General features: G+C 43.8%; 1 protein-coding gene across 1 annotated transcript in view; it reads left to right on the top strand.

Annotated features, from left to right (window-relative positions):
* Positions 1-21,305, top strand: part of LOC126540324 (mitochondrial intermediate peptidase) — a 65,105-nt gene that overhangs the window by 12,159 nt on the left and 31,641 nt on the right. Inside the window, exons 6-7 of the mRNA XM_050187117.2 lie at positions 6,341-6,404; positions 9,238-9,443. Of these exons, the coding sequence (XP_050043074.1) occupies positions 6,341-6,404; positions 9,238-9,443 (270 nt within the window). The remainder of the gene's footprint in view (positions 1-6,340; positions 6,405-9,237; positions 9,444-21,305) is intronic.

Consider the following 21,305-nt stretch of genomic DNA (forward strand, 5'->3'; position numbering starts at 1 on the left):
CAAGCTGCGCCAACTTGTGCCAAAGCACCAACTTCAAATAAATCTCTAAATTTTGTGGGATGTTCGTGTTCAGTGGCAGTCACACAGCCATGTGTTGGCTAGAATTTAGCCCTATAAGCCAAGCTAAAGCAATCCGTTTCAGCGTTGGCGTCAATGGAGTGAGGGTGTGTTTGGTGGCGCATTGTAACTTTAATTTTCTTTTTTTTTAATTATGGGGTTTTACGTGCCAAAACCACTTTCTGATTATGAGGCACGCCATAGTGGGGGACTCTGGAAATTCGGCCCACCTGCGGTTCTTAAACGTACACCTAAATCTAAGTACACGGGTGTTTTCTCATTTCGCCCCCATCGAAATGTGGCCGCCGTGGCCGTATTGTAACTTGGCTGTAGGAAAACAAAAATACTTTGTGCTGTACATACATTATGATTGCTTTATACAGTTGAAACCACTTATAACAATGTTCAAGTGCCACAAAAATTCCATTGTTATAACTGATAATTGTTATAACTGGGTTGCATGAAAAAAAAAATCGAAATGGGGGAGGGTGTTGCTGTTCCGAGAAAACTATAATGGCGGGGAGACCAGTTCTCTTCCCCACCACCTTCCGATTGTGCTGATTTATTTAACTGTTTGACTCTCCTTCCTGCGCGGTCCGATCGCGTGTTGTTAACAAGCCGCGGCTGTTGGTGTTCAAGAATGGCACTGCTATAACAACTGCAAAGAGGGTGGCAAGTGACATATGAGCTCTGCCGAGGCATCACTTTGGTAGCCCCAAAAGGCGCCCTTTAAAAAAAATGCGGGGAAAATTGTTACGGCAGCATCTCAGCGTGAGAAATCCAGAAGAAATGCTGGGACGTGATCGCCACAAGCATCTCGCCACCTAAGTACTTCCCACTGGCTTGCACGAGAAAACCGCATGTCCATCAGCCTTGCTTGCTTTACCCAAAGCTTGCCGACATACTTCTCCAAGGCATCCAGGTGAAGGCATAGTCAAATGTAAGGTCCCTCGCGAAAACAAGCCCATGAGAGACTGAAGCATCTACAGGACTTCCCGTGGGGACAATGTTGAGGCAGCCTCCCCTGCCCCGTCAGCACTGCCACCGTAGCTGTCACTGTCGCTATCTGATGCAAGCACGTTCGTGACGATCGCCTCATCGGTTAGAAGCACTTTGCTTACAAATCTATAGCAGTGTGCTTTCTTTACATCGGCAACGCTGTGCATTGCCGATGATCAGTGGGCAGATCAGCCATCTTCTGTTTCGGTGGTGAGTAAAACGAGGCTGAGAAACAATGTGGCCAGGAAAGACTTCAGTGCAGTGAACAAAGACAAGCACGAGAGACTTAATCTCTTAGTAGAATTGCACAGAATGAGGGCCATAGAATAAAGAAAGAACTGCGAGGACCCAGCAAGCAATCTGGGAGCAGCGCTGGCAGTGTTGTCAGCGCAGTTGGCGTGGTCCATTCGTGTTTCGGAGGGTGGCTCGGCGCAGAGCTATGGGCACAGCCCATTCATGTTCGGAGGGGTGGAAGGGCAGCAGGAGAGATGTGCGTGAGGCTGGCATGCATCTCCCATGGAGAGAAGCACGAAGTGGTAGTTGGGGTGGCAGGCGATCGTGCAGCGGCTCGCATTTCACTTTTTTTTTTCTTTTCAAGGATTTCACATTGCATTACCTTTCGGCGCGGACACCCAGCAGCCAGACTTCATCGTTATAACTGATAATGCAGCATGGGGACATTGTAGTAAAGGGGTCATTTCCCCTCAGAAAACAAATAAATGTTGACGGTGCAGCAACTTTTCATTGTTATAACGTATGTGTTGTTAAAACCGGTATCGTTATAAGTGGGTTCGACTGTATAAGTCTTACGCATTTGCGTAATATGCAGACCAGCTAAAGGTGACTTGAACTGGCACTCTCTTTTATGGGGCAGCCAGGAATGAAAGCCGCAAACTCAGCTGTATGAATAAGTTGTACAGTCTGTCATTATACATTTTAAGACTCGCTTGTGCGCCCAATCGGTAAAACGGCATCGATTAATGGCGAACACATGTATGTAACGTTAAAATATATTTCGCACATGTGTGTGAAACCTTTTGACCAGAAATATGCAATGGCAACCATAATTATCACTCAAATTTGCACTCTGGGAACTCTGTATTCTACCCAACCGCACTATACGAAGTCAGACTTTTGCTGCTACAAAACGCAAACCGATGGTGTTGTGCTTCTGTTTTAGTCTACCGTAGTGGCTGAATGGCAGTAGCAAAGGGTCAGAGAATGCGTGAAAGACAGATATTGCGTTCGCAGCAGTGATGTTGATGACACGACGGCACAAGGAGGAGGAATAAACTTTATTTGTAAAAATCAGCTGACGGTGGAGTCATCTGAGGTGGGCGGCATCCCTAGTCCAGGAGGCCATGGGCCTGAGCTGACAGCTTGGCTCGGTTCACCGGACAATGCTGGTTTTCGGGACGCAGGTCGAATCCCAAAATTTTAATAAACCATTGTTTGGCATTCAAAATATTGTTTGCCATTTTACATTGACTTTATGGGGAAGCCCTAATAATCAAGCTTGTGCAAAATATTGGTCGGCGCCACTAATCGGAAAGCCACTGAACAGTTTTTTCCTTTATTCGTTTCATAAATGTCAGAGCTTTTTCTTTATTTTCTTCTTGCCAAGTTATGTGGAATACTGGCAAACACGCAGTGACCAACAAAGTAACTTCGCATTTATTCTGTGGTGCTCTGCTGTACCAACTGAATACCACGAAGAATTTTAAAAAGTAACTGAGGGCAATACGTGAACAGCGTTGACGGTACGTGGATGGGTGTTGTTTGTGGTTGGTCACAGTCAGTATTTCTTTTTCATTGTGCACAAATACGTCTAATTAGCTAACTTTATAAACTATTGATGTTGAAACGTGAGCGATAACTGGAATTATAGTAACCTAAGATTTGCATTATCCAATATCTTTATCGAATAACTGAGGTAGATAATGTTAGCTAATTAAAATCAAATATTAGTTCCTTGTGTTCAATGAAAAAGATACCTGTGGACTAGAATATAGCCTGTCAATATAGAATGGGTACTGTTCGCATAAATCCCTTCGTTAATTTTCTTTTCTTGGCCACATTTAGCAGGCATGCCCGGTATTTAACTTAATAGTGGTTTCCAAGGCACAAATGTGGGTTTCCTTGGTGGTCAGGTGTATAACATTTTGTTTTTGCTTTAGCGAACTCTCCTCCACCTTGCGGGCTTCCGCAGAACTGATTCGCGGTAACCTAACAGTGCTCTCCAAAGTCAAATAAAAAAACGCCTTTTCTTGATTTGTCTGTATTTCACTCATGTTTAGGCGTAACTAGCATGCTTCAAAATGCGAATATTCTGCTCCAAAACGAACAATTCCTGCTCCAAACCTGCTCCAATGGGCCAAATTCGCTGCTCCCAAAGCTGCTCCAAAACCTCCTTGGCCGCTCCCATGCCTGAGAACAATCTTTCTTAGCAATATATGCAGTATTGTCACTTTGTAGTGACCGTAAAAAACACAGTATAGCAAAACTGTGAGTCGCAAAACTAACTTTTTTATTTGGCGAGCCTCTGCCCCCCAGAAGCAGGTGGCACTCGAAGCGCAACGATAGCGGCGAGCACAGTTGGTGATTGTCGAAATCTGATCTGCGGGTCAAGTGCGTCTGCTTTTATATATGACTCGTCGAAGGTTCCAGCATAAACGCTGGTGCCCGTGTGACTTCCAGATGGTACTAACCAATTTGCGTTGCGCATACAATCAGATAACACAGGGTTCAGTGATAACAGGCAATGGATGGAACCATTGGTAACATTCGAATAAGCTCCAAATCATGCACATGCATCTTGCGCTGAGCAATAAGTTTAAGTTAGTGTATGAAATACAATCCCCAGAAAAAGGATAAATAAGTACATGGGTCAATATGTTATGTTTATGTTTATGTTGTTTGCCTCCATGTGATTGCAGGTCAGTAAATGTAATTTTGCTCTTACTGCAGTCATTCACTGCATTGTCGTTATCATTGTATTTACTCGTATAATGATCGCACCTTTTTCTCAAAACAATTGACGCAAATACAGGGGTGCGATCATTCCGCGGGTTAAATTTCCTGCGAAAGGAAACATTTTCTTTTTTCATCCCGCATTTGCTGCGGGATGACAAGCAGGCGGCTGCCACTGTCAGTCCGGGACACCAAAACAAAAATGGCAGCCGGCGGAGCAAGCCGAATGTGCCAAACGCAATTATGTTTCTTCTCATGAGTACATTACGTGCATTAGAAGAGTTTCTGCCTTATCAGTAATGAATAATATTGTTAATATCGGCAAGTTTTAGACAATAACGTAGCCATGTCCACTTTGAGGGGACAGAAACAGAGATGGGCGCACTTAGCTACATGTGACATAGAAACACGTGGCGGGCATGCTGCGGAAACTGTGGCATTTGTCTTCACTGCTATCCTAATACGGCACATTTCCACTAAGGGTGGGCGAATATCTTAGCTGCGTTACAAGCGGCGGCGTATGAATAGGGTACACTTCTAACGTATCAGTGTAAACGTGGCCACTATCGTTGCCGCTCGCGATTTGTTGCATGCCCACGAGTGCAGACGAGAAGAATCGAAAGGCACCCTTTATGCTGTTGTTGTTGACCAAAATCATTATCAAGCCTACAAATAATAAAGCCGAGGCAAGTTCGGTTGGAGCTTTTTTTTTTCATGGAAGTGCAGAAAGGGATGAAAGGAATGAAATGGGGCATCTGCTTAAGAATGTTGGGTGCGTGCAGACCGCTTGGTATGTGTTCAAGAGTTGTTTGCGTAGCATTCGACAGATGGTAAGCGCGATCATCATTAACTAGACTTGGCACACGACATATCGCTGTGACAAGTTCAGGGTGCGATCATTACACGGGAAAGAAAAAAAATTGAATTTTGACGACAAGATTCAGGGGTGCGATCATTACGCGAGTGCAATCATTATGCGAGTAAATACAGCATGTAAAAATGTGTCATATTTTTCGAGCCTTTGTACTCTTTTCAGTGTACATTCTGATGTAAACAGTTCTTATCTAACAGCGGGCACTGTCTCCTTTGTGTGCGAAAAGGGGAAGATGGAACAGCAAGGACTCTCTTGAGATGGCAGTGATTAGGAGTGCTCTTGTGTGCATTCAAGTCGCAGTTATTATTGTCCACTACAATATGAGACCTTGTGGAATGAATTATGAATTCTTAGTGCAAATTATATTGTATTAAAAGCCAATAATTGGTTCCTTAATACCTTAGATAGAATTCATTACATTCACCATCTCAGTTTCAAACTCGTGATATCTTTTGTTTAGATAAACTTGGCCCTGTCCTCGTGGTGGAAGCAGGAGAACTCGTGTACTTTGTCTGGCTGTGGGCTTCAAATCACTGACTAATTTGGATAGTGTGGTTACTTTTGCACACAGATCACCACCACCAACATTATCGTAAAAATTAGCCTTAGTAATTTCCGGTTGCCAGTTTACTGCATCACCTGATCATATTAAGAGAGTCTCTATTGCATAAAATTTATGCATGTGCATCTCGTATTAAAGCGAAGCCTTCTTTGCGAACACTCCTGGAATTTCCTGACCATGGTTGCTGCTATCTTGCCGAATATCGCACGTGCAGGACAGCACTCAAATTGGCCTGCGTGTAGCCCCATCCATTCTATGCCACAGATGTGCAAATTACCCGCTCTGTTCTCTGCGGATCTTGCTGTGAAACAACAAACAATACCTAAATATCCTCACTGCAACACATACACACCAAGTGCGTAATTCCTTTATTAAAGCAAAGCTTTCTGTGCCTTCTCTCCCAGGGTCTTGCGCATTTGCTCAGTTGGCTTCTTGTACAGTGCCTAGAGATAGTGCAAGTACGAAGTGGGCTGATGCAGGAGATGATGTCATATAAGTTGTCCAATCCCGAAGACAACTGTAATCCACATTTTCATGGATCACGCAAGTCACATTGCATGGGCTTGTGCGTCTTGCTGATTTCCTCGGCAAGGAGGTAATGGCTATGCCGCAAAGTGTTGTTCAAAAGATAGACGGGTTTATGGGATTTAATTAACCATCTTTACGGAAGCTTCACTTCACTTATATTCCAAAATCTGCATTGGATCTGCATAATTTTTCTCAGTGTCTGAAATAAATTTTGTAGATAGGTATCTTGCAGCCACTATATTTAGATGGCATTTTAGTGTATCTTTCCCAGCCGTGACAATTGCCATGTTTCCATGCTTTATTTGTGCATATTTTAATTCAAACAATTATTTTTTTGTTTTTGCTCTTAGCTTTGCCAGTGATGGTGAGCATGTCATTGTCCCTGGTCTCTACACAGATGCTGACAATGAGCTGGTGAGTTATGGTTTTCATTCGCTTACATTCATAAACATTTGCTGTTGTGGCTCAAGCACAAGCCACCGCAGAAACCGACCACGAGGTCCTAGGTTGAATTCTCAGGCTTGATCGTTGTGTCTGTACAATGCTCAGCTGTTGAAATGCAGTGCTTGGATTGTGGGGCTGGTGGGTGGGAATGAAAGTGGGAGCCTTCGTGATGCATTGTGACTGCTTTCGACCCCTCGGTGATCACCCAGTGCTCACCTGTGGCACAAAGAGCGCCGGCCACCATGCAGTCCGAGTGTCGCGTTTCAGTCGCTAAGCTCTGTACTTGCATTTACTTACAGTTAAACCTCGATATAATGAAGTCAGCAAGGTCAGCATTTTGCTTTGTTATATCAAAATTTCATTGTACTGAAATTCAACCTTTTATGCAGATAAGTACACTCACCAGTCGATGTTATTTTACACGGAAGAGGCCGCTAGATTTTCCAAATTATCGAGCAATCGAAAAAAAGCAAATTTGAATGAGAAAAAAATTCATTTTGTTGAATTGGAGAGCCAGCAACCAACGATACAGTTTCATGCCATGTGGACTATATCTTCACATCCGCGGTACTAATTAAGTGAAGCCAGCTATGCTTCCACGTCCACTCCGCCCCAGGCTGATGGTGTCACCTGCAGTGGAGTGACGCTACCATGAATAGTGCCGGCAGCGCAGTGCTACTGCTTCGTGTGCCTCTCACTTCAACAATTTCAGAAATTTGAGATTACGCGGCCTTCGGTACTAAATGCGTGGGAAGACCGCGCACATAATACCGCACAATCTTGGCATGCTCGCTCTTTGCACACATGGTAGATTTCCTCTAAAGCAGGGTGCGCGGTCTGCGTATACGCTCAGCCACACTGACAGCCGTCATGTGCTGCCACAATCGCGCTAGGAAAGGAGATGCGCATCAACCAGCTCTCTCCCCCTCCATCGCACACGCTTGATGGTGTGACTGCAAGCTCACCTTCGCCCTCTTTCATGGATGTCTGCTAAACATGCATTACTTCACTACCCAATTGTTTCAATTTCACAGTTACATGTGCCCTAAAGTATGTAATGAAAAAGGTAATTAAGCTTTCTTCGTAATTAGCAAAATTATTGTCGGTCTCTTTCTTAAGAGCTGCTAATGTCCACCTAGCCACATAGCCTGTCTGACTGTATGACAGTTTCCTTTAAATGAAAGTGCTCCATATAGAAAGAAACACCCGGTACATAAATATGAGCACATGAGGTAAATCGTCCTTTTGAAGCATGTGTTTCAAGGATAAATGAATAGTTTGCAGTTAACCATTTTGTCACTGTCCTTACTTATGTGTGTTGGTGTTTCTCAAGTGTGCTGCCCTGAGACATATTATCAGCGCTTGTGTTAAAAGGGATGCCAAAGAGTGACACTGGGTTAATGGGTTCTGGGACACTACTTCAAGACATAAATAATAATTTGCAATTATTTCACAGGAAATGTTGGCGTACCAATGGGAAAACTCTTCTGGCCCAGCCTGGGTCGATGTTGGCAATCTAACTTGGGACAAGCATGGCTATATACATGAGCCTCATATTGGCTAACTACCAGTCTGCCTATGCTGTTCCAACTACTGGTCATTATTGCTATGCCTTGCATGGCCCAAGATAAACTTATAGATGGCTCCAATATGTCCGAGATCAAAAGAAAGGGCTTTCGGGTAAACTTGCACATTTTGTTTTGATAGGCACTCAATCCTAGCTTCGCCATGCATACTGCATCGTAGATTTAATGTTTAATCATCATCCTCAAAGTATTTTTATTGTGCATAAATTTTCTGCCGCTGTAAAATCTCGATGCGAGTTCTGTGCTAGAACCCGCCAATGCTGTGGAGAGAACTCGTACGGCATACATGCATGTATGCTGCATGGGAAGTGTTAGCAAGTGTATACCCTGTATTTCTCGAACCACTGCAATTCCCTGGTGGTGCCATTGGATGAATCAAAGTTTGTGGCGTCAATATAGATTAGTTACATAAGATATTCTGTATGCCTAAGTCACGGAGCTGCTATCACATGGTTATAAGTACTTCAGAAAACACATGTGCTTCCCTTGCACAGAAACGGCAATTTTGTGCCGTGATTGTGCACTGCAATGAACTCGCTGCAATGGCCGTATTGTGCGACAAAGCATTATTCCAACACCGCATTCTGGCCAGTCTGCTAGGGCATTGGAAAATGGTGTGCTGCCTTGGACCAAGGTCCCCGACGAATTCTGTGCGAGCATAATTGGCCACCAGTAGTGGCCTGACTAGTGCCGACATAAGACTGGCCAAGAAAGTCAGCAAGCCATCCGTATCCCAATTTATTGTCAATCATTGGTCATCAGCTAATTCTGCTGCTTGGGTTATTAGCAAAGAAGATGAAAGGCTGAGTTTTACTTTCTGATACTTGTGTCTGAACTGCAGTGCTGCTATATTAGTATGCCATCATAGATTCGAAAGTGTTATCGCATGATTGGGCTGTTGTCGTTGAGAAAAAGTGATCAAAACTCACTAGGCTGAGTCTTAGGCTGCGTGAGATTGTAACGAAATCCTTGTTTGAGATTTGTAGAGCAGATGGTCTACAAATCTCAGTATGGCGCAAGGAACTAGCATAGAAATGAGAAGCTCATCTTCTGTCTTTTTGTCTTTTCTGGCTTCCCGAGACTATGCGCATGGTAAGATTAACATTTCAAGTGTTCCAGAAGTTTAGCCTGCCAATCAAGACTAACATAATGTGCCTGTTTAGTGTCTTTTCAACAAAACAGGTGTTCTCCCCAAACTGTTGCATCTGTGATTCCAGGTCCGAGAGGCTGCATATCGGGCCTACCTTTATCCGGATAAGCACCAGAGCGAGCTGTTGGATGAGCTCTTGAGGGCGCGGCACCGTCTTGCACAACTCTGCGGGTTCCCCAGCTTTGCACACCGCGTCCTGCGTGGCAGCATCGCGGGCAGCCCCGACGTCGTCGAACAGTTCTTGGGCATTCTCTCATCACAACTGAAGCCGAGGTGAACATTGGATAGTCACTCCTAGCAAGTCAGCCTAAAGAAAACCTATTACCCTCACCAATTTTTTTTACCGGCTAAGCACCACACTTTTATAACTTACTCGATTGGGGTATGTTTTTCAATTTGCAAAACAGCCCATGTGGCTGAGCATATTATTTGGCTCTGTCTTCAATTTCAAGGTGAAAGGCAGATCATCATAGACACACTACAAGCTAACATTCAGCCTCAGTCATTAAACAATCTCTCATTCTTGTAATAAAGCAATGATTGATCAATGGATTTGGAACTAATAGGTGTTACCCTCCTGTAAAATGGTGCATTGCTGAACGAGAGCCAAGTAGCATAATTTTAAAGGTACCCCATACGCCTGCATCGTGCTTAGAAACTATTCACTCTGCATCCATTCAGTCCACATCAGATTCAGTTTCATTGTCATTCAAGCTTATTTATTTATTTATTTATTTATTTACTGCAATATCCTCAAGCCCCATGGGCATTAGAGAAGAGAGTAGTAGGTACATAGGTTTAAAAAATATTACAGAAGAATGCAGCAATGGTAATTCAAGATACAAGGGATGCTTACATAAAGAACGTAAAAGAGAATACAAATAACCATAAAAATACAAAAGCTGCAGATCTTACAAAATATGATCAGTAGTGGCCAGTTTGAATGACACTGCATCTTTTAGTTTATGCCACACATTCTGTTGGTTTTCATAGTTACTATTTGCACAAGCCTAACTATGTCTCTGGATTGCAGAAAAGCTGCGGAGTGCAGTGTCCATTACGACATGACCTCGCTGTCGGTTATTTTGCTGTAGGCAAAAGAGATTACCATCCCTATTGAGGGGAGTGTGGGCCTGGGCTCACAGGTGCAATTTGCACAATCATTACAGACTGTCTTAACATGACTTTTGTTGAAAAGCAAATGTGGATATGTTGTGATGGGTATTCAAAAGCTTTCTATTCATGATTGTGATCCAAAGAAACAGTGAAGAAGTGTGGAGCCAGTGTATGCATCCTTGTGTGCACCTGTGTCAGTGCCCACTCCTTTTTTACGAGTCTAAAGCTTGTTTTTATGAGCTGTTTAGTTTCCGTCTTGCTTTTGGCCGTGCTCAAGGTGGCACGTGAAACCTGAAAAGGTGCCCTGCACCGCACTGCCTCCAGTACTAGCACCCGATAACTAAAACCATTCATCAGGGGCGATGATGCAGGCAAGCCAGTTCTGTGGAAATTCACATGTTGGAGAAAATTTCTTAAGAAGAAAGAATGGTCATCCACCTGAGAGTACAGCTGGAAGCTACAACTGCGAAGCTTTCTGTTTGTGGGCTTGTTGCAACTCTCGGGTAGATGGCAACTTATCCCCTTTAGAAGGTACATTAAAGGCAAATGTCAAGTCAAGCTGAAGCTGAAGATTGCTCATCCAGGAGGACCAGAGCATCACTGTTACTGATAACGTAGCTTCAAATATGTAAGCGAGAAAATGGTGCAAATACTGCTGTACAGAAAGTGGCACCACCACTCTGAAGATACGATGCAAGTTCCCACGAAACAACTGGTGTTGTTTTCGTTAATCAGTAACTTGTGTTAAACAGTTGATAATGAAGGTTATTCCTCTGTATTTCAGTGGGAAAGAAACAACATTTTACATGATTTATTGGGTTTTTCTACAAAAATCTTAGTAGTTATTATCTTGACATATTTCTGTCCGTGCTTTCATCTGGGAGTGCGGGGCCCTCTCTGCAGGGACCTCTGGCTTGAAGCATGCATAAGCGCATGACAGAGCATCACCTCGGAGATGGCTGGCACGTTGTACACTTCCTACATAAGGCAACTGTTTAGCATGTAACAAACATTGAGATAGGAGGTCCGGACAGACCGCCATTGGAATATGAACCTGGCAACGCTTAACGCTAGAACGTTATCTAGTGAGGCGAGTCTAGCAGTGCTATTGGAGGAATTAGAGGGCAGTAATTGGGATATAATAGGGCTCAGTGAAGTTAGGAGGCCAAAAGAAGCATATACAGTGCTAAAAAGCGGACACATCCTGTGCTACCGGGGCTTAGCGGAGAGACGAGAACTAGGAGTCGGATTCCTGATTAATAAGAATATAGCTGGTAACATACAGGAATTCTATAGCATTAACGAGAGGGGGGCAGGGCTTGTTGTGAAACTTACTAAGAGGTACAAAATGAAGGTTGTACAGGTCTACGCCGCTACATCTAGTCATGATGACCAGGAAGTCGAAAGCTCCTATGAAGACGTGGAATCGGCGATGGGTAGAGTGAAAACGAAATACACTATACTTATGGGCGACTTCAATGCCAAGGTAGGCAAGAAGCAGGCTGGAGACAAGGCAGTGGGGGAATATGGCATAGGCACTAGGAATAGCAGGGGAGAATTATTAGTAGAATTTGCAGAACAGAATAATATGTGGATAATGAATACCTTCTTCTGCAAGCGGGATAGCCGAAAGTGGACGTGGAGGAGCCCGAACGGCGAGGCTAGAAATGAAATAGACCTCATACTCTGCGCTAACCCTGGCATCATACAAGATGTGGACGTGCTTAGCAAGGTGCGCTGAAGTGACCATAGGATGGTAAGAACTCGAATTAGCCTAGACCTGAGGAGGGAACGGAAGAAACTGGTACATAAGAAGTCGATCAATGAGTTAGCGGTAAGAGGGAAAATAGAGGAATTCCTGATCAAGCTACAGAACAGGTATTCGGCTTTAACTCAGGAAAAAGACCTTAGTGTTGAAGCAATGAACGACAATCTTCTGGGCATCATTAAGGAGTGTGCAATTGAAGTCGGTGGTAACTTCATTAGACAGGATACCAGTAAGCTATCGCAGGAGACTAAAGATCTGATCAAGAAACACCAATTTATGAAAGCCTCTAACCCTACAGCTAGAATAGAACTGGCAGAACTTTCGAAGTTAATCAACAAGCGTAAGACAGCTGACATAAGGAAGTATAATATGGATAGAATTGAACATGCTCTCAGGAACGGAGGAAGCCTGAAAGCAGTGAAGAAGAAACTAGGAATTGGCAAGAATCAGATGTATGCGTTAAGAGACAAAGCCGGCAAAGCCGGCAATATCATTACTAATATGGATGAGATAGTTCAAGTGGCTGAGGAGTTCTATAGAGATTTATACAGTACCAGTGGCACCCACGACAACAATGGAACAGAGAATAGTCCAGAGGAATTCGAAATCCCACAGGTAACGCCGGAAGAAGTAAAGAAAGCCTTGGGAGCTATGCAAAGGGGGAAGGCAGCTGGGGAGGATCAGGTAACAGCAGATTTGTTAAAGGATGGTGGGCAGATTGTTCTAGAGAAACTGTCCACCCTGTATACGCAATGCCTCATGACCAGAACGTACCGGAATCTTGGAAAAACGCTAACATAATCCTAATTCATAAGAAAGGGGACGCCAAAGACTTGAAAAAAAATTATAGACCGATCAGCTTACTGTCAGTTGCCTACAAACTATTTACTAAGGTAATCGCAAATAGAATCAGGAACACCTTAGACTTCTGTCAAGCAAAGGACCAGGCAGGATTCCGTAAAGGCTACTCAACAATAGACCATATTCACACTATCAATCAGGTGATAGAGAAATGTGCGGAATATCCAACCCTTATATATAGCTTTCATTGATTACGAGAAAGCGTTTGATTCTGTCGAAACCTCAGCAGTCATGGAGGCATTACGGAATCAGGGTGTAGACGAGCCGTATGTAAAAATACTGAAATATATCTATAGCGGCTCCACAGCCACCATAGTCCTCCATAAAGAAAGCAACAAAATCCCAATAAAGAAAGGCGTCAGGCAGGGAGATACGATCTCTCCAATCCTATTCACAGCGTGTTTACAGGAGGTATTCAGAGACCTGGATTGGGAAGAATTGGGGATAAAAGTTAATGGAGAATACCTTAGTAACTTGCGATTCGCTGATGATATTGCCTTGCTTAGTAACTCAGGGGACCTTGAATCTGTTCAGAACCGCGCTACTAGGTTCATTCACTCACAATATTCATATGATGTCAGTATTTCTGCCCTTAAAACACAATCCGGACTAACATTACTATCAAATCTCCGACGCATTGCTTGTTTTGAGCTCTATCACAAGTTCTTTTTCAGTACCCTTCATCATGCACCATACATCGTTCCTGCGGCACGCATCTCTCACCGCACCAGTCATCCGCAGCAAGTCGCATGGCCGCGTGCCCGAACCACTCATTTTTCCGCCTCATTCATTCCTCGAGCAGCTAAAGACTGGAACGGCCGTCCTGCTGGCATTGTTAGCATCACTTGCCTGTCTTCATTCCTACAGCGTGTGATTGATCACGTTGAATATAACTTATGAAGTGGACCAAATGTGGAACTTATGTTAAACCCACCCCTTATATAATACCCCCTCTGGGGGTCTTTAAGGACAATAAACTGAACTGAAACTGAACTGACCAATTGCAATGCATGCTCACTGACCTGGAGAGGCAAAGCAGAAGAGTGGGTCTAAAAATTAATCTGCAGAAAACTAAAGTAATGTTTAACAGTCTCGGAAAAGAACAGCAATTTACAATAGGTAGCGAGGCACTGGAAGTGGTAAGGGAATACATCTACTTAGGGCAGGTAGTGACGGCGGATCCGGATAATGAGACGGAAATAACCAGAAGAATAAGAATGGGCTGGGGTGCGTTTGGCAGGCATTCTCAGATCATGAACAGCAGGTTGCCATTATCCCTCAAGAGAAAAGTGTATAATAGCTGTGTCTTACCAGTACTCACCTACGGGGCAGAAACCTGGAGGCTTACGAAAACGGTTCTACTTAAATTGAGGACGACGCAACGAGCTATGGAAAGAAGAATGATGGGTGTAACGTTAAGGGATAAGAAAAGAGCAGATTGGGTGAGGGAACAAACGCGAGTTAATGACATCTTAGTTGAAATCAAGAAAAAGAAATGGGCATGGGCAGGACATGTAATGAGGAGGGAACATAACCGATGGTCATTAAGGGTTACGGACTGGATTCCAAGGGAAGGGAAGCGTAGCAGGGGGCGGCAGAAAGTTAGGTGGGCGGATGAGATTAAGAAGTTTGCAGGGACGACATGGCCACAATTAGTACATGACCGGGGTAGTTGGAGAAGTATGGGAGAGGCCTTTGCCCTGCAGTGGGCGTAACCAGGCTGATGATGAAACATTGAGATGTTTCCGGAGGGGTAATGCAAGAGTTGCAATTCATTGTATGCTTGTCTTTAGCATTCATTTAGTACTGTCATGGCTAGGTTATACACTGCCTTCCCCCCCTTTTTTTGCACAGGTTTTTAAAGAATGTGCCTGTGACCAGTAGCACAGTTCTGCCACTTCAGCAGGATTACTTGAAAAGTTGAGCACCACTTGCGCAGTGAATGACAGTGAATGATTAATAAATTAAGTGTTCAGTTAATTATCTTAAAATCAATTACCTTAGGGCCCATGCTGCAGTTTATATAGTTAGAACCAGATTATTAAAAAGGCATTCGGTAAGCGGGTAGCAATTTGTGTAAAGGGTTCCAGAACAAATATATGAAGAAATTAAGAATGCATCAGAATTGCACTCAGAAGACACAATTGTTCCTATAAAGTACAAATTTCACACACATACACACACTTGAGTTCTTTTTCTTTTTTTTTTTTTCGAAATGAGCCAGATCCAGAAACCAAAACTAGGTCAGCTATGCTCAAATCACAAGCACATATAATCAGTTTTCCTCTAAAATAGCTATCAGAATGAATTAGGTCAAATAACGCCAGCTGTTTCAAATTGAAAATGATCCAGATTCTGCTGGTGTATGGATCAAAATGAGTCAAATTCAGTTGCCCTATAGGAGAGCACTTACCATATCATGTGATTGAGGAGCATGGCGGTCTCTTTACAAGTTATGTTCCTGATTTTATTACAGCCTTCAGTGCTGTTCAAGAAAGATATCCTGTAGGTCATTACAAATGAGGCTCCCTATGCTAGCAAGCAGATGAATTTGCTCTCTCCAAATATTATTCTGGGTGTTCATGACAGGGTTCTAATAGCTTTTTTAACTAAAATAACATCAGACTGTTCTAAAAGTCGTTCTCAACAATGTTTTCTAACCGGAACCTCATCAAATTGAGTGTTTCAAATAAAAATGAGTCAAATCATCAAAAGAGTCCGCATCAGATAATTACCTAACTTCTGCTAAACCATCTGGTACTAGAAGTCGCCATCACCTAAACATTGTGCCTTATATTTTCCGAACGGACACATTTAAAGGGACACAATAGGCAAATATTAAGTCAAGCTAAAGTGATAGATTAATGCTTGAGAATCTCTAAGGCATCAATATTATCGCGTGTTGTACCAGCGGCACTTTGCGGAAGCCTCACTGTTGTCGGGGTTACTACGTGCACACCAAGCACGATGAGACCGCTTTGCACTTTATCGTCGGTGGGGCAACTACAGGAGATGCATGTGGCTGCTACTCGCGCTAAAATAAAAAAATTGGGGGCAAAATCCACTAGGTGGTTGGCGAAGGGAATTCGTTATTTCCAGGGTCTCTCCCGCCGCCACTTTTTACATAGAGAACAAGAAGAAAGGGGTTAACTGAGGGGCCCGATTTTATTAGTCATATCATGAGAAGCCAACAAACACTGACACCAAGGACAACATAGGGGAAATTACTTGTGCTTAATAAATGAAGTAAAAGAAAGATAAATTAATGGAAATTGAAGTGGATGAAAAAACAACAACTTGCGCAGGTGGGAACCGAACCCACAACCTTTGCATTTCGCGTGCGATGCTCTACCAATTGAGCTACTGCGGCGCTGTTTCCCCATCCACTTTCTTGGGTATTTATGTGTCCTAGTAGAACCCTGGGAGTGTTAGCCAGTACCACCACTCACAGACCTTGGCGGCAGACGTGGAACGTCCTCTTTGCCGCAGGCGTCACGAGAACGCGATCTTTTTGGGTGAAGGCAACTGGGCAATAAACCCACATATGCTAGCTGAAGGCATCAATGTAGCCAGATTCGAGACCCTCGTTATGTAATGAACGAGAAGAAAGGGGGTTAACCGAGGGGCCCGATTTTTATTAGTTATATCATAAGAAGCCAACAAACACTGACACCAAGGACAACATAGGGGAAATTACTTGTGCTTAATAAATGAAATAAAGAAACGGTAAATTAATGGAAATTAAAGTGGATGAAAAAACAACTTGCCGCAGGTGGGAACCGAACCCACAACCTTCACATTTCGCGTGCGATGCTCTACCAATTGAGCTACCACGGCGCTGTTTCCCCATCCACTTTCTTGGGTATTTATGTGTCCTAGTAGAACCCTGGGAGTGTTAGCCAGCGCCACCACTCACAGACCTTGGCGGCGGACGTAGAACGTCCTTTTTGCCGCAGGCGTCACGAGAACGTGATTTTTTTGGGTGAAGGCAACTAGTCAATAAACCCACATATGCTACCTGAAGGCATCAATGTAACCCACATATGCTACCTGAAGGCATCAGTGTAGCCGGATTCGAGACCCTCGTTATGTAATGAACGAGAAGAAAGGGGGTTAACTGAGGGACCCGATTTTATTAGTCATATCATGAGAAGCCAACAAACACTGACACCAAGGACAACATAGGGGAAATTACTTGTGCTTAATAAATGAAATAAAGAAACGATAAATTAATGGAAATTATAGTGGATGAAAAAACAACTTGCCGCAGGTGGGAACCGAACCCACAACCTTCGCATTGCATCGCAGCATCGCACGCGAAATGCGAAGGTTGTGGGTTCGGTTCCCATCTGCGGCAAGTTGTTTTTTTCATCCACTTTCATTTCCATTAATTTATCGTTTCTTTATTTCATTTATTAAGCACAAGTAATTTCCCCTATGTTGTCCTTGGTGTCAGTGTTTGTTGGCTTCTCATGATATTTTTACATAGAGGTCACATATACATGTGCTTCTATGGAGTGACAGCGGCGAATAGAAAAACTTCAGAATATTGAGGAATTTATTGTATGGAGGTGCGTTATAGGCAGGTTTAACTCTATTTCATTTTGAGAAAAAAGGAACTCATTGAATTTACCCTTGATAACAATGCGAGCGGTCGAAAGGCTTCATTTTCCGCTCGACTCTGCACCACCCACGGTATCGCATTTCAGTAGTTTCGTTATAGTGTAGTGCAGTGCTCATTTTGCTGGCTCGCGAAACTCACACAAACTGCAAGTAGCAGAAAATTCAACTTCGCAGTTATGCCTTAGGGTGCCCAAATGGTCTATGCCACTTGCCAAAAAGCAGCTGCAGTGGTGAATCTACCGCTCTGTCTTGGCTCAGTGCTGCCGTTTATCGGACGCCGTTTTACTCACCTACGGCAGCAAAGGGCGCTGATGGCATATGCAACGTCACCACTCCCCCGGTGAGGGGGTGGGAGATTTTAATTTCAAAAAAGTTATTCGGTACCTTCAGATGCAATTTTCTCGTAAACTAAGTTCTTTCTTAGCATGACACAGTCACTGCAAGCTTTCTGGAATGGTATTTAAACAGTCCACTTCGCCTTAGTATTTGCCTTTAGTGTTCTTTTACATACAGTTTCTTTCCCCGTGTAATTGAATACTGGAATTCATTGCCTGTTCCTATTCGTTCCCTTTCTTTAAACTTATGATAGGTATTTACCATCTTCATTTGGTCTCTATTGTTAACATTGCCTCTATTTTTTGTCATTGTTCTGCTCTTCACACCTACTCTTGCAATAGCCTAATAAGTCTGCAGTATGTACAAAAAAAAAAAAACTTCACCTGTTAATATTGGTCAAATGTACGGCATAATTTTTCACTAGTACTTCTCGCTGCAACGTTTCTCTGGCTGACATGTAAAACATATATAATTGCTTTTATTGCATTGCATTTCAGTCTGATAACAAATTTTTTTGTTTTTCTGAAATTCTGTTTTGTTGGATTTGATTCATTTTGAAGAAGAACTCATACGTTCCACTATATATCACAAATTTTTAACAGATGGCTGCATTTTCATGGGATTATGAGTGCATGCCAGCTGCAAGATACGCTGTGCAAGGCTGCACACTGGCAGGCGTGACGTCACGCCTACCCATGGCTGCAGTAAACAGATGCGGGCAGCCAGCGCTTGGCATAGCTTGGCTCATGCTTACATGCCTTGAAGTGGGCTTTATGAGTACATAGAGAGAGAGATACAAAGGAATAAAGGGAAAGGCAGGGAAAATAACCAGATGGAATTATTCAGCTTGCTACCCCATACTGGGAAATATGGGAGCATAAAAACTAACAGAAGAGAGAAAGTGCAGTCAGCTGATTCTTTAACAGTACCACGTGAGCGTCGACTGGCTGGCTGGTCAGCGTATTCCAACAGCGCGAAGCGACGAGATCAGGAAGAGTAGCTCACGTGCAAAAAGTTCACTTGAAGCACAAGTTTCGTCTGCTAGGCTCATCCCACTGCCCCTGGTGCGCTTAACTCAGTAGAGGCTTGTGGCACGTTTGAAACTAGATTGAAAATTTGATAATCCTCTCTTGCGCTACTCTTTCTTGCCCCTATGACATAGTTGCATTGCAGCTTTGCACATTTTAATTATTATTTTCCTGTGCATGCGCACTACAGCAGCACGTGCTAAAAAAGAAAATAATGATGCAAGCCAAGGGCATGTGCTTCTGCTATCTCCAATAGGCCAGGAAGCTTGCACCCAATTAATTGTGCCAGGGGCTGTGCCAGGCTGGTAGGAAGAGCCTAGCAGACGAAACTTGCGCTTCGAATGAACTTGGTGTGCATGCGCTACTCTTGTTGATCTTGTAGTTTCGTGCCGTTAGAAGGCACTGGCTGGTTGGCCAGTCAACACTCTTGTGGTACTGTTATAGAGTCAGTCGGCTGTACATGGTAAGGTTGAGACACGCAACACAGGCAGGAAAAAATTCATTTATGATTACTATACTCCCTAATGCAGAATTTCAGCGCAGCTCTATACGTGTTTTCATTTCGCGATATATTACCTGGCATGGACAATCTGTCTTGTCCAGCAAGTTGCAAATGGAGAGAAGGGCAGCTAACCTGGAGATTGCGAGAGCCAGTGTGTGGGTGTCGCATAGGCGCGATTCACAGCAGCCGCCGCCGACAGACCTCCCAGATGACGCTCACTACTGTAGAGCCGTCTCGTACCCATTGTCGCCGCACTACGCTTTTTTTCTCATGTTCTCATGCTTTCGCCGTACCCTCCTCTGCTTTCCGCTTCATGGTTCTGCTGCACCCTCCTCTCCGCTTTCCACATCATGGTTCCACTGCATCCTCCTTGCCACTTTCCTCCTCACATCTTTCATCCCCCGCTGTGCTCTGTGTTCGCTTTCATCTTTCGCTTTGATCACTCGCTCGGTTACACCGAGGTGCAATGCCAAGGCACACCGCCGAGGCACACCGACGCTTTCTGCAGGATCGGGCACCTAAGAGCTGTGCTCTAAAAGGAAGGTTCATGCTGAAGTCTTCTAGTTGCTCGCAATTGTGAGTGCATAAATAAGTATGCAAAGTGCTAACGAAAGTGATGGCACAAGTGGTGATTGTGACTCCGACACACAGTATGACCTGGCGTCCGATCCTTTGTAGCAGCAACAGCACACCAGCAATGTCCAACAAATTCTGACAGAATGTGGCATCGGATTGGATGGCAAACAAATTACAAACTGCCTGGATAGCGTTGTACAATGGTGGTAGCAATCGGGTGGCTGGAGCCAAACCTAGCACACTCGCGTGTAACTTCCCTATCACATAGTGAGCACCGTCGGTGTGCCTGCTCCTGGCAAGTCCAATCACCCCGGCCAAGGCATTTGCTTCTGTCACTGCTACAGTGGCATCAAAATCAGCTGCACTTTGTTTCTAACGCAAAATAGCAACTAATAAAATAAGGTTATGTCGAAATTACACCTTATCTGCAAAGAAAGCGTATCCGCTGGTGAGATAGAAAGCTGCAATCAAGGACATTTCACAAGCAGGCAGCATGCACCAACTGCCTCAGTGAGGAGTTTTCTTTGGTTTGCGTGTTTGCTTATCGTAGCGGCATAAAAAAAAAGGAAAGAAAAGAAAGAAGTTTTCTTTATGTGTGAAATAGTTGTACAAACTAATCATGTTGGTAAAAAGAAGTGCTGTATGACAAAATAGAGCTAGATCTCACACACCGTAGGCCACGGTGTCCAGTGAGATATATAGCCTACTGACCCCATCAGCGGGTGTCAATGGAGCTGTCAGTTGATGGCGTGCCATGGTGAAGTGTTTGTCACTCGCGCAGGCTTTTATTGACGATGTTCTTGTAAAACAAGCCAACATCATCCAGAGATGTCTTTCTTGGGCTTATTAACGCGGGTATGAAATCTTCTGAGCCTACGTGCATGGGTGCTGGATCTAGATGGAGTATACGTTGCTAGCTTGTTCACGCATCCATTTCATGTGTCCTGAATTACCGTACACCACAATGTTACTGCACAAAATAACTGTGCATGGGATGTCATTCGCCATCGTCTGTGCCACTTCGTATGGGTGAGATGTGAGCGAGCGGGTGACGGCTGGCAATGTTGATGGGAAAAGAGCAAGCACAATAGTATCCAGTAGGGTTATCACAACCTGTGTTTCACGCCATCTGGTAGGTGCGGTAGTTTATGAGAAAATAACTAAATTACATATTTTCCACACATTTTTTCCCCAAAACAGCACTGCATTTACCGCTCTCAGTGCCCCAGCTGTCATATAAAGCTAAAAATCTTGGCAGCATAGTTTTTATTCGCTATCCTTTTAAACAATCTGAACAGTACAAGAAAAAATTTTTCCAGAAAATG

Source organism: Dermacentor andersoni, chromosome 2 (genome assembly GCF_023375885.2).
Source record: "Dermacentor andersoni chromosome 2, qqDerAnde1_hic_scaffold, whole genome shotgun sequence".
In the NCBI taxonomy this organism is placed as follows: domain Eukaryota; kingdom Metazoa; phylum Arthropoda; class Arachnida; order Ixodida; family Ixodidae; genus Dermacentor; species Dermacentor andersoni.